The sequence below is a fragment of the Podarcis muralis genome, chromosome 1 (genome assembly GCF_964188315.1).
Source record: "Podarcis muralis chromosome 1, rPodMur119.hap1.1, whole genome shotgun sequence".
Classification (NCBI taxonomy): Eukaryota; Metazoa; Chordata; class Lepidosauria; order Squamata; family Lacertidae; genus Podarcis; species Podarcis muralis.
In genome coordinates this window covers 124,645,424-124,657,837 of record NC_135655.1, presented here as the reverse complement: position 1 = coordinate 124,657,837, position 12,414 = coordinate 124,645,424, and the positions used below count along the sequence as shown (strand labels likewise).

At 39.8% G+C, this 12,414-nt stretch overlaps 1 protein-coding gene across 4 annotated transcripts in view; it reads right to left on the bottom strand.

The window, feature by feature from the left end:
* The window catches only part of SATB2 (SATB homeobox 2), a 134,880-nt gene that overhangs the window by 92,104 nt on the left and 30,362 nt on the right, over positions 1–12,414 (bottom strand). For all 4 annotated transcript variants that reach the window (XM_077917774.1, XM_077917778.1, XM_028751604.2 and 1 more), the window contains exon 3: positions 2,373–2,549. In XM_077917774.1, the coding sequence (XP_077773900.1) occupies positions 2,373–2,549 (177 nt within the window). The remainder of the gene's footprint in view (positions 1–2,372; positions 2,550–12,414) is intronic.

Below are 12,414 nucleotides of genomic sequence, written 5' to 3'. Positions count from 1 at the left end.
CAGAGCAATCTCTGGACCATGACAGATACAAAATATGCAAGCCAAGAAAATAAATGTTTAACCTGTTAGCCTAGCTACTGTTTCCTAAGGATGAAACAGGCAGTAGCCTATTTAAGTCAATCTCTCTTCCTCCACATGAGTTCCCATATACTTCCCCTAGTGAAATGCTCAGCAAGTGTGTGGGTCAGTGAATGAAGCTGCATACCTCCATAAAGCACCCTTTCCTGGGATCTCCTTCCCTTTGTAGATGCCAAGAATGATGCCTTGGCTGCTTAATTCAGAATGTTCCACATGTTAGCTCACAACATGTTAAGCAACTGTGTTAACCAAGATGGATAGTGCTGTCAAAGAGGAAGCTGGTTCAGCATGACAGAAGCAGTGGGATATAGTGACCTTTATATTCAAAAAGAAATGTCCTTAAAATGGCATGAAGTGGTTCTTTGAAAACACTTTTCTTGCTTTTTTATGTTTGGTAACTGAGTGCAACATTGCTAGACTATTACTACACATACGCTTTATTTCCCGTTAGACCCTTAAGCTCGCTCATAAAGCTGGTGATGATTCATATTCTTTATCACAACTGCTTTGATTTTTTAAAATCATTCAAAATTCTGTTTTATTAGTAGTCCATGTTCCAGGATACCTAGATTTTATTGACAACTGAAACTCTTACAGAATATATCCAAATTTGTCAGGTGCATTTTTAAAGTAAATAATGAAAATACTAGTTTGTGCCCCAAAAGTATTTAAAAACCACTTGTAGTCCAAGTCTAACCAGCTTTGCTAAGCAGCAATGCCTGCTGAATTAAGTGGAATTAATTTGCAAGTAAACATGCTTAGAATCACAGCCTTAAATTAGTGTAACTGTGCAAACCATCCAAATTATTTATCAAAAAAAGCAAAGACCAATGATTTTTCTTGACTCAAGACGTATCATTCCACTCCTTTATAAAGAATCTACTAAAATGCAGAGATAAATAATTTCAGCAACTTCCTCTTTTTAGGGTGGGGTGATGCTGGTTAGGGCTTCAACATTTCAGCTGCAATCCTAAAAAGTAGAGTAAGTCCCGTTGGACAAAATGGGACTTACTGCTAAATATACATGTAAAGGGTTGTACTGTTAAACTATTAATCATTTGGATTAACTGAATAAACAGTACCTATGGTCTACAAAAAAGGTAGTGAATAAATTGGGTAGCAGACTTTTAAAATATATATTAAAGTACTTCTAAAGCTACAGATTAAAATAAACGTTTCTCTCTTTTCTCACTCATGGAAGGCAATGCCTTTTCTAATAGGATGCCGGCTATAATACACATATACATCTATACATCGCCTAAAAACTAAGTATGCTTCTTGTCATTGTTTTCACTCATTCAATTTATGTAAATTTAATCAGTAATCAACTAAAGCTCATGTGAACAACCAAGGTTTCTTTAACTGGGTGACAGATCAGAGAGAGAGAGAGAGAGAGAGAGAGAGAGAGAGAGAGAGAGAGAGAAAGAAAGAAAGAAAGAAAGAAAGAAAGAAAGAAAGAAAGAAGACATCTAAAATTGTAAGGGAATGTTCAGCTTCTCTCCAGGTAAACGCATATGCTGAAAACAAAAGGCACGTCAAGCTGCATAACACATAAGGTTCAAAACATTAATCTGTTTCAACAATTAATATATTCAGTTCTAGACTGTAAGTTTAAAAGTTTGGCTTTGTTTTTTAATCATTTTTTCCTTCATAGAAAGCTCTCTCAAATCTAGTATTTTTATAATCTAAATCTAACCAGACAACTGAAGTAGATTTCCTTAATTTGTCTCACTAATTGTTAGGAAACAATTAGCTATAAAATTTCTATTGGAGGAAGAAATTAATGTTGTTATAAAGTCTTTATATTTATCAGGAACATCTGCTAATGGCTTGGTGTGCATATCATATAAAGCCAAACTTTGGCTTAGAATGCATGTGTGGGCTCCTGAATTGACGCTCATAGTGACTTTACTCATTCCAGTCCTTTTTGCTGCCACCCCCAGCTAAGCCAAGATTTGGCTTAGCCTGGGCCCATGGTGATGCCCTCTCCAAACTAACCACATGTTGTACCCAAGAACAAACGTTGGTTAACAGTTCATGGTTAGATTGCAGGGAGCTTAACCATGAGCCTGGGTTAGGATGACAAACTAAGCCAAATGCTGGCATAGCTGAGCTTGGCACAGCAGCAAAAAGGAGAAAAAGTGGCTTTTGTTCAATGGGATTTCCTCCATGTAATTTAAGCAGGTTTAAGGTTTACTATTAGCTTCCTTATTTGCCTTTAGAATACATTCTGAGACTATGGAAGAACTTACTGCGTGCAAGTGACTAAACAATCAAATACTTTTATGCAGTACCTTGTGCCTGAGCAGCAGAGCTGTGAGAATATCCAAGAGCCAGGAGTGCTGTCTCCACCAGCTGACTAAAAAGCACATCTTTGCGAACCAGAACAAACTCTGCATGTTCTTCTCGATTATCATATTCGAGAGAAGTGTCCAGCTGCTCCACCACACAAAAGACAGGAATCATCAAACCTGGAGGGGAAAAGATGGTTGAATCCACAATTAGAGACCATAGCTATTGGATCAGACCAAAGCTCCGGGTAATCCAGGATCCTAGATGCCTTTGGGAGGCCTACAAGCAAGTCCTAAAGGAACAGCCCTCCCTTGCTGTACACCCAGAAGCACCGAGGTTTCAGAAGTGCACTGCCTCTTAACAGTGGAATTTCCACTTAGCTAGCAGACCTAATATCTATGGATTTGTCTAACCATTTAAAAAAGCAATCTAAGCTAGTGTTCATCACCAAATTGAAATAGTCTTATCCCACCTCTCAGTCAAGGACTCCCAAGGCAGCTAAAAACATTTTTATACATATCTATTAAAATTATACAAAAGCAGAACAATAAGCAAGAAATCAGTTCAAACAGCCGTAAGATCAAATTCCATTAAAATCTAGAAAGAATAGAAATGTTTTAAAGTGTTGGTTAGAAGCAGCTAGGGTGGGCACTTGACAAACCAATAGGGGCGGGAAGCTCCAAAGATACAAAGGTACAACAACTGAGAAGACTACATTGCCACCTTCAAAAAGACAGAGACACTCTGAGGAGCACCTTCCAAGAGGGTCTGAACAGTCAAGTAGGCTTATAGGGAACCAGGTGGTTTTTCAAGTACACAAGGCCAAGCTTATAGCAGTCACCACCACAGAATAACTGTGAACTACATGAAATAGTTCTTTTTCTCTCTTTGCTAACAAAGCACACACAAAAATCCTTCAACATTTATTAAAGATTAATAAATAGATTATGAAAAGGTCTTCAGAAGGAGATTATGTCATTGAGTTGTTTCAAATAAATCATCAAGCACATTATAATCATTATCACTTTGCTCTAACCACTAACTTCCTAGGTCCAGTTTACCATAAATCAAGTATATTATTCATCATGTCTATAGTTTTTAATTGTGTAAAAGTGCTTTTCAATCCTGAAAAACTCATCTTCAGAACAATCCAATTATATACACCACTAATTTTCCTATTTTACATATAGGGAATTAAAACTGAATTAGCTAAAAATACCCACAAAATATATTCCTGAAACAGGACATGAGCTCAGGCTTTGCAATGCCTTAACACAGGAATTAGCAACTGGTGCCCAGGGCCAGTCAGAACTTGTGTCACCCCAGGGCATCTGTGTCTGGCAGCAGCTACAGCAAACAGATATTATAAAATTTCCCACATTAACTCCAATAAAGCACTTGTAGGGAATTTAAATGGCTGTCTATTCTTGCTGTCACCAAGTAACTACACAGCCAGGAGCTCGCCAGGATCAGAAGGGACCCACCAGAGGTTCTTTTGTTAAGCGATCTCCCAGCCTTGAGCACAGGCCTGCACAGCATAAGGTGCACGGCCAACTGCAGTCTCCTCTTTGACATTTGCTGCCTCCTAAGGAATTCCAACTACCCATGGTTTGCTGTTCTTTCCCACCTCTTTCTAGAAATATATAAGCTCTCCCAAGCCCATAAAAACCTGGAAATATAAGAATGTCTGCATCACTATATTTGCATTGCTTCTCCTCTCACTGGATTCAATGGCTCCTCCTGAAGTTGGCACCAGTTTTTTCCAGTTTGTTACAGTCAACTATGCTGCACAACCCACATGTATCTCAGGCACTGAGGTACATCTGAGAGAGCAAGTCTTGTGTAGTGCTGCCACCAAACTTAGAGAGAAGAAGCAGAAATAGTGGAGAACACACAGAACAAGATGACTAGAAAAGGTGTACTGAAAAAAGGGATGGGGAAAGAAAGAAAGCACTCTAGCATGTAAAGAGAGTTGGATAACAGAGCAAATGAAGGGGGAATAGGCAGAAAAAAGGAGGTAAACAGAGAATGGGCTGAACACATAACACAATGGCAGCACAACTTACATGTGCTGGAACAAAATGAAGTGAAGCCTCAGGCTTACACACTTTCCCCGCTCTTCTCATCCTCCCACAGATCTGGGAAAGACTGGGTCAGTGTTTCATTCCACTTTCCCCCCATCTGAGCTTGCGCTGGCTTATCACAAACACTGGTCAGTTTCTAAACAAGAAATTTCCTGCTATGCATTATAAAGCTTGGTCAATGGTTCCCTTACTTCTGCTGCATGAAGATATACTGTAGCTTCATGCTAGTAAAATGGCCAGTGAAAAATATTGATCCATGAGATGCTACCTTCATTTGGAATGGAGATGCTCACAATGCTGATTCGAGAACCTCACAAGAAGAGCAATTAATTAGGCAACGCAGTTTATTTAACATTATATTCAGAATATGCAGACCATAAAAATGGAATTCCAAACATTAAATGAGCACTGACTACATTTGCTCAGACTCATCATCAGGATGTTACCTTGTACCCAATTACATTTGGGAAAGTGTCTAGAAACTAGATAAAAAGAATTGGTTCTCAGTACAAAGCCTGTCCCAGCTTCCTAATTCAGCAGTACTCTAATGGCCACTCAAATGAACTGGATTGTCCAAGCTCTACATTACTTCAGATCCAGCAAACATTTCACATCAGAGGCACCACCTTGTGAGGGCCATTGGGAGGGGGTTAATGTTGCACACCTGACATCAGGACATTGGGGAGGAGCCGAACGGGGGGGAGCCACATGGCTTCAATGGCCGGCGGCTCCTCCTCCACCTCCTCCTGGCACTACCAGTAGAAGGCCACTTCCACTCTCCTTCTCCTCTTCAGGAGGAGGAGAAGGAGGAGCCAGCCACTGGAGCCACACTGTGCTTGGCTGGCTCCACACTTCACCTCCACGCTTTTTGGACATGGGGGTGGCCCCCACACCAAAAATATTCAGGGGGCCAAAAGGGCTCCATCCCCAGGAGCTGATGCCCATTTCACATTTTTGTAACAGAAAATTTTGCTGTTATTATGTTGAACCCTATAGTTCTGTACCTCCTGCCAACCTAGCAGTTCAAAAGCGCGTCAAAGTGCAAGTAGATAAATAGGTACCGCTCCGGCGGAAAGGTAAACGGCATTTCTGCGCGCTGCTGTGGTTTCACCAGAAGCGGCTTAGTCATGCTGGCCTCATGACCCAGAAAAACTGTCTGCGGACAAATGCCGGCTCCCTCGGCCAGTAAAGCGAGATGCGCACCACAACCCCAGAGTCGTCCGCAACTGGACTTAACGGTCAGGGCTCCCTTTAACTTTACCTTTATAGTTCTGCACATTTACATTTAAATGTATGGACGTTTATCAGAACCACAAGAGAAAAGCTTGTAACTATAGAAGTTACACTTAGGTCCATTGTTTTCTATGGGTCCTAGCAGGGAGGAGGCACAGTCCTTCAGGGATGGAGGAGGAAATGGTAGGATCCTGAGGCAGGATCTGGGTTGGTTGAATGTCTGGCAGGGGTCTTTCACTGATCTGGGGGTGACTGCTACCCTACTGCTTTGCCTTCTCAAATCAGGTTGGGAGAAATAGACCTCAGGAGGGGCTGCTACCTAGTTTGAATGCTAATCCCAAGTGTATGGTTTCAGGAGAAGGTTGAAGAGGTCCTGACTGGTTCCTCTTCTACTCTTAGTCTTTCATTACTGACACAAACCACAGATCTCCACATGCAACTGTGCATAATAGTTTCTACACACTCACCTACAGCAGTGATTATTAATGTTGCACTGACAGGAACCACAAGGAAGATAAGTTAAGACCCCCAAAAAGTACTTTGAGAAGTCTGACAGAAAAGATCTAGGAAGACATACAGCTTAGACAATCCAGTCCAAACAAACAAATGCAAAAGAGGAGGGTGTTTGTTTTGATTTTTAAAAGATTTGGAGTGTGTGTGTGTGTGTGTGTGCGCGCGCGCGCGCGCGCATACACACACACACACACACCCATTTCTAAAATTATGTTTAATACCAATATATGATAAATTTAAGACAAATACAGCAGTGCAAATGTTTGCCTAAAGAGAAGAGATGTTAACAACAAGAATTTGTAACAGGGTCTCAGTTTGGAATAGGAGCAGAACCTGAACATGCCTCAACTAACACCACCACCATCACCAGTGTGGCTTCCTTAAATGCTTGCCCAAAAGCTTTCCTGATCTATCATAAGTGCCAACTCCCTGAAGCTCTGAGTGCCCGAGGACCCACAAAATTCCCCATGAAGGGGCCAGGCACCACTCCTGTGATCTATTGAGTAAGTTATCATTCCTTATCATTTTTCTCATAGGAATTCTGAAGGTCAAAATCATGTGTTTTCCAGTAAATCACAGCTACCCTTTGCTCTAGAAATACAACAGCCAGAGATTGTACCGGCAGTCCACTGCAATGCTGGTCCACTTTTGACACATGACATTAGGGGTACCGTCCCACATTAGTCCCACTGAACTCAACATAGCATACTTCTGAGTAGTCATGGATAGGACTGCACTACACAACCATATATTACAAAATTATTTGGGTCAACAATCTGTAATATGAACAAGTTATTTATCAATTGGCAAATTAATATGGTTGTCATATTATTTGAACAAGTTTCAAGTTGAAACAAATGCTATAGACTCTTCTGTCTATAAAAGCCAACACAAAAAGATAATCACAAGCCAAAGGTAGATTGGGAGAGCATAGGAATAAAGGGGATACAACAGGCTCCGCATCTCAGGAAATGCTGATATTCCTGTTTTCGGGGGGGGGGGGATATAGTCATCTGGTGTCTAAACCAGAATCAGAGAGGGTAAAAGAACTGAATAACCTGCACTAAGTAGATAAGAGGGCTGGAGGGGGCATAGAGGGCATATAGAAACTTCTCAATACACCCTTAGAGCCTTTCATTCTCGCTGAATACATATAGGCCAGAGGTGAAGATGGAGAAATGACTGAGCAATGTAATCCTATGTGTCTAGGTGTTGTATCCACAGAGTCCAATGGGTTTGACAGAAGAGGCCTTGGCTTTAGTTGGAAGAGATGAGAAATACAGACATTAATGTAGTTGGCTACATTCAGGTTTTACTCTATTTTTAAAAAAATACACTTTCAGTGCAATTCTGTACATGTTTACTCAGAATTAAGCCACAATTCATTTAGTGGGACTTATTCCCAAATAAGTGAGTCTACAATTGTAACTTTAAGGTAACTGAAATGGGGGGAATATTTTTCTTTCTAGTATCTTTAGTGTATGCGTAGTTATGAGAAGCAGCCAAAATCCAATGCAAGTAGTAATTCATTTTGTCCAATAGCCTGATATTGCAGTCCTATAAACCTGGGAGTAAAGCTCATTTATCCAATGGGATTTGCTTTTTCTCCCTTTGGTTTTTTTTCCTGTACTGTAAAAGTAAAGAAAAACACAAAACAACTCAGTACTGGTAAGTACCAAAGCAAAATGGACAAAAAAAGGTAACACAATATGATGGCACTTGTTAGTGAAAAAACACTATTTCCTAGGATAAAGAAAAAAATCAGTGTAAAATGGTTAACTCTTATCTTCTATTATTATTATTATTAACATTCATGTATTTTCTACCACCAAGATAAAAGCAAAGAACCTCTAAGAGCCAAATGGAGAAGAGATATTGCCTCATGGTCACAGTTGCATTGTCCACCACAAATAGACAGTCATGCATAGCACTGCATAGTAAGAAAATGACAACACTGTAAATGATAGTCTCAGTTTTCCTAATTATTTCATCCCTGATCAAAAGCAACAGCAATGTTCAGCTGATTCAAGCTAATCAGCCTCACAGACAAGCCATAGCTTTTTTTAAAAAGCAAGCTCATAGACAAATGGTTCACAAACTGAAAAGTTGCTGCTCTTTCAGATACTGTACTGTCCAACACATACTTCAGTATCTGAGAAAACACACACTCATGATTTTTTCCGCATGACTAGTGCAACAAATCTTGTTACACTCTCTTCCTTCCCCTCACCCATTCTCTCTCTCTCTCTCTCTCTCTCTCTCTCTCTCTCTCTCTCACACACACACACACACACACACAGAGAGAGAGAGAGAGAGAGAGAGAGAGAGAGAGAGAGAGAGAGAGAACAGAGATGGAAGCAATATTCAGCAATACGTCTCCCACCTGCAGCCATCCACACTTCCCTCACCAACTCCAGAGGGTTGCAAGATGCTCTAAAACAGAATCTGGGGGCAGAGGAAATTGCTAAAAATTGCATGCCACCCCAAGCTGCTAACAGAAGCCTTACAATCAGCTGAGCTACATCTTTGGATAAAATACATCATTTTAAAGAAAAGATAGCATACATATTGCTACTATCTTTATTTTCCTCTGAAGATGTAATTCTTTACCAAGAGAAAAAAAACCCTGTCAAATCCAACTTTTCCATTTATGTTAAAGGCAGGCTATGGCTCTGAAAAAAAATGCATATTAAAAAACAAAACATAACATAACTTAGTTATTTCTTAATACAACTTAGCCATTTCATTTGTTGTTTTACAAATATCCCACACTACTATATATAATAACATGAACTAATGGAAAATATACTAATATTTCACTTCAAAAGAGTGACGCCATTTTAGAACTAGTACCTTAGATGTTTTTATAAAACCACCTATTTAATACATACTAGTGCTTTTGATGCCCGTGGCATTTTAAAAAATGGTTCAGGGTGAGAGAATTAAAGAGAATTCCCTGCACAGCTATAATTTTTAAATGCCAATTTCTATGCCAGATTCCACCCACAATTAATTTTAATGGTCACGTTACAATGTCTTAAAAGTGAAACTACAAATAGACCTTGTACTGAAATATTAGGATGTCATCATATGTAAGTTTACAGTAAAAGCTTTTTCCAAAAGGAAGAAAAGTGAAGAAACTACTGTATTCACATCTTAAGAGACTAGAAAACCCTGTTGATTTTAAAAGGCAAGTTTAGTGAATTATTATTATTAGCGGACTTTTCTACTATACAATATATTATATTGAAGGGTTGGAAAAACCTTTGGCACTACAGGTATTGTTGGACTAAAATTCCCATCATCTCCAGCCAGCATGGCCAATGGTCAGGGAGGATAGGAGCTGTGGTCCAACAAGTGGACAATCTGGGGGACTGAACTACCAAACTGCCCAGGCAAATACTATGTCCTGGCTCCCACCCAACAAATCCAGACACAGGTGTTTTACCTGAAAGAGCAAAACAAATAGATCTTTATTCAGGCAAGTGATGGCACAAGCTCAGCAGCAGACACAGTGCACTCAGGAGCAAGGCAGAAAGTTCAAAACTGCAGGGAAATGACAAAGATGGCCCACCAAGTTTCCCCATCCCTCCTGCCAAGCTTTTAAAGACAAGGTATGACACGTTCGCAGGCTCTCTTGCCTTGTGGGAATGTTGAGTTTTCAAGTGCGCACTCCACCAGGGTGGGTGGGTCTGCTCCCATCTGCAAAGGTGACACCTGGTTCCAGGCAACAGGACTGCAACAGCCTCCCCACTCCGCTGATCAAAGCCCTCTCAACTCCGCAGGAAGGTCAGAGGGAGAGCCAGCATCCCTGCTCCTCCTTCCAAAGCAACTGAAATGGAAATTCTTCACCAACCCAGGTCCCACAATTCACACACAACACCCCCCCCCCAACATTCTTTTCATCCTTGTCTTCTATGGGGGCCTGCTAACCCAAGTCCAAGAATGTTGCTCATGATGCACTGTAGTTTGATGCTATTTTATCTTGTGTAAATAATCCATAAGGTCACAATGCTCTCATATCATTGGTGCCTAATTATTTATTTTTAACATGATACGACCTCAACAAAGGCAAGATTATGGGCCCCTTGCTTTCCATATCCGCATGAATCTGGGTATGTATACATGTATACACACTTTGTTTAGAAGCAGGCACCCTCTGCTCTATGCCTTAAGACACCATCACATTTAAAAACTGAAGCCTTTTATGGATGTTGTGTGCTTTGTTAGCTGAATTTCAGTTGAAATAAAATTGCAGCTGTTTAAGTATCTCCTACCATTCTAATAAAAACCAAGATCTATTTGCTACAAAAAATGTAAATAATGGTTGATTACAAAAATACAGAAATTTGATTTCATTGTTGTTCCAAAACAATCAACTTTATTTGGTTTTGCAACTCATATCCTTTATAATAATTATTTTTAAATGGTGATTTCAATCAGGGGTGGCTAACCTTTTTTAGTCTAAGAACAACATCAGTTTTTGACCAACCCTCTGGGTGCCACATGCAAGGGGTGGGAATGGTCACACACAAGCACACACACACACACACACACACACAAAGGTAAACATACACACAGGGACACAATCCTGTGCAAATCAGCTGAGGGGGCAATTTACTCAATCAATCTGAGGGAGGGAGAGATTTACAACTGCATTAGGGCCCTGAGATTAGCACACCCTACCACTATGTCTACTTTTAAAAATAACTTTTTCTCACTGCCACCAAAATTGGGATGGGAGGCAGAAAATTTAGCTGAGGGGGATTGTTCAGGCTCCAAAACTAAGGGTATTTTATTTTATTTTTATTAAACTTCTATCCTGTCTTCCTTCCCAAAAGAGCACACAATGGCAAAACATGGTGGTAAAACAGTACAAGTAAAAATAAAATAAAAACATATTTAAAAACAATTAAGGACTTCTAAAAACACTCCTGCTTTAAATACTTGGTTGTATTTGACCAATGATGACAGAGCACCCAGCAGTAAAATAGGACCTAATGAAGGCATATAGCTCATGAGAAGGAAATGTAAGGGAAGTGATGAAGGGAAGCACTCTTAATTTAGAGCACTGTGGGCCATTTTAAATGCAACAATAAAGCATGATTTGGAGCATGTTGGTACAGCCATAGCTTGATGGCTGCAGAGCTTGATCATTAGGCTATAGACAGAAATGTGGAATGGAAGATTTTCCAGTGCTAGGGTTGCTATACTTTGAAGAAAGAGAACATATTTACAGACTTCTGCGTTTAACAACGGATTGCTATGATGACTCTCATTTTAAATACCCCTACTATATGTAGGCTATAGGAACTGTGGTATATTGTTAGTAGCAATGTTCTTAACTTTAACGAGCCTGCCAGAGTAGAGCCGTGGGTCCCGCAATTACAAACGCCCATGTGACCACAATACTGGCCTACAGCCGCTGTTCCCCATTGGCCCTAGGAAGAAGGGTGCAGACATGCTGCAGAGTGCTCCCATTCCATTCATGAAAAACAAGGGGTGGGAGCACGACACATGGGGCTTTTAAAATTGTTTCTATTTTAAAAAATTATTGGGTTGTTGTAAATAAAAAACAAAAAAAACCAAATAAAAAACCTGACAGAAATTTTAATCCTGAAAAAGAGGAGGTGTCCAGGAAAAAGAGGACATATGGCAACTATCCAGTGCTTTATTCTGTTTTATAAATTCATTAGTAACAATCAATGGGTGCCAACTTCAAATAAAGCATAGGCAAGCTTGGCCGTTTCAAAGTTTTTAGCTTTGTTTACTGAATACAAGTAAAATAAACATGCTAAATTAGTTCATGCTCTAGGGCATCAGAAAAAATTCTGATGCAAACTAAAAAACTTATGGTGCAAATTACATTAATTATATTAATTTGAAAAGAAAGGTTTTCTGGGATTTTTCTCTATCCAAAAATTCCCAGAAAACCCACATCATTGGCCTTAACACATGTGTCCCCTTCTCTCTTTACATACTCCAATTTTCTCCCTCGGTTCCAATTTAGTGTCAAACCAGAGTCTGCCATTACATCCAAAGTTGGGAAACCTACCCAAGAGAAAAAAGAAGCACACAAGCATAGAGCTTGATCACTTAATGCCATACTACGATTTTTTTCCCCATTTCATTTCTATACTGCTTTATATTTTAAATAAAGAATCTCAAAGCAGTTTTGTTATTACATATAAACCAACCCTATTAATATATTCCA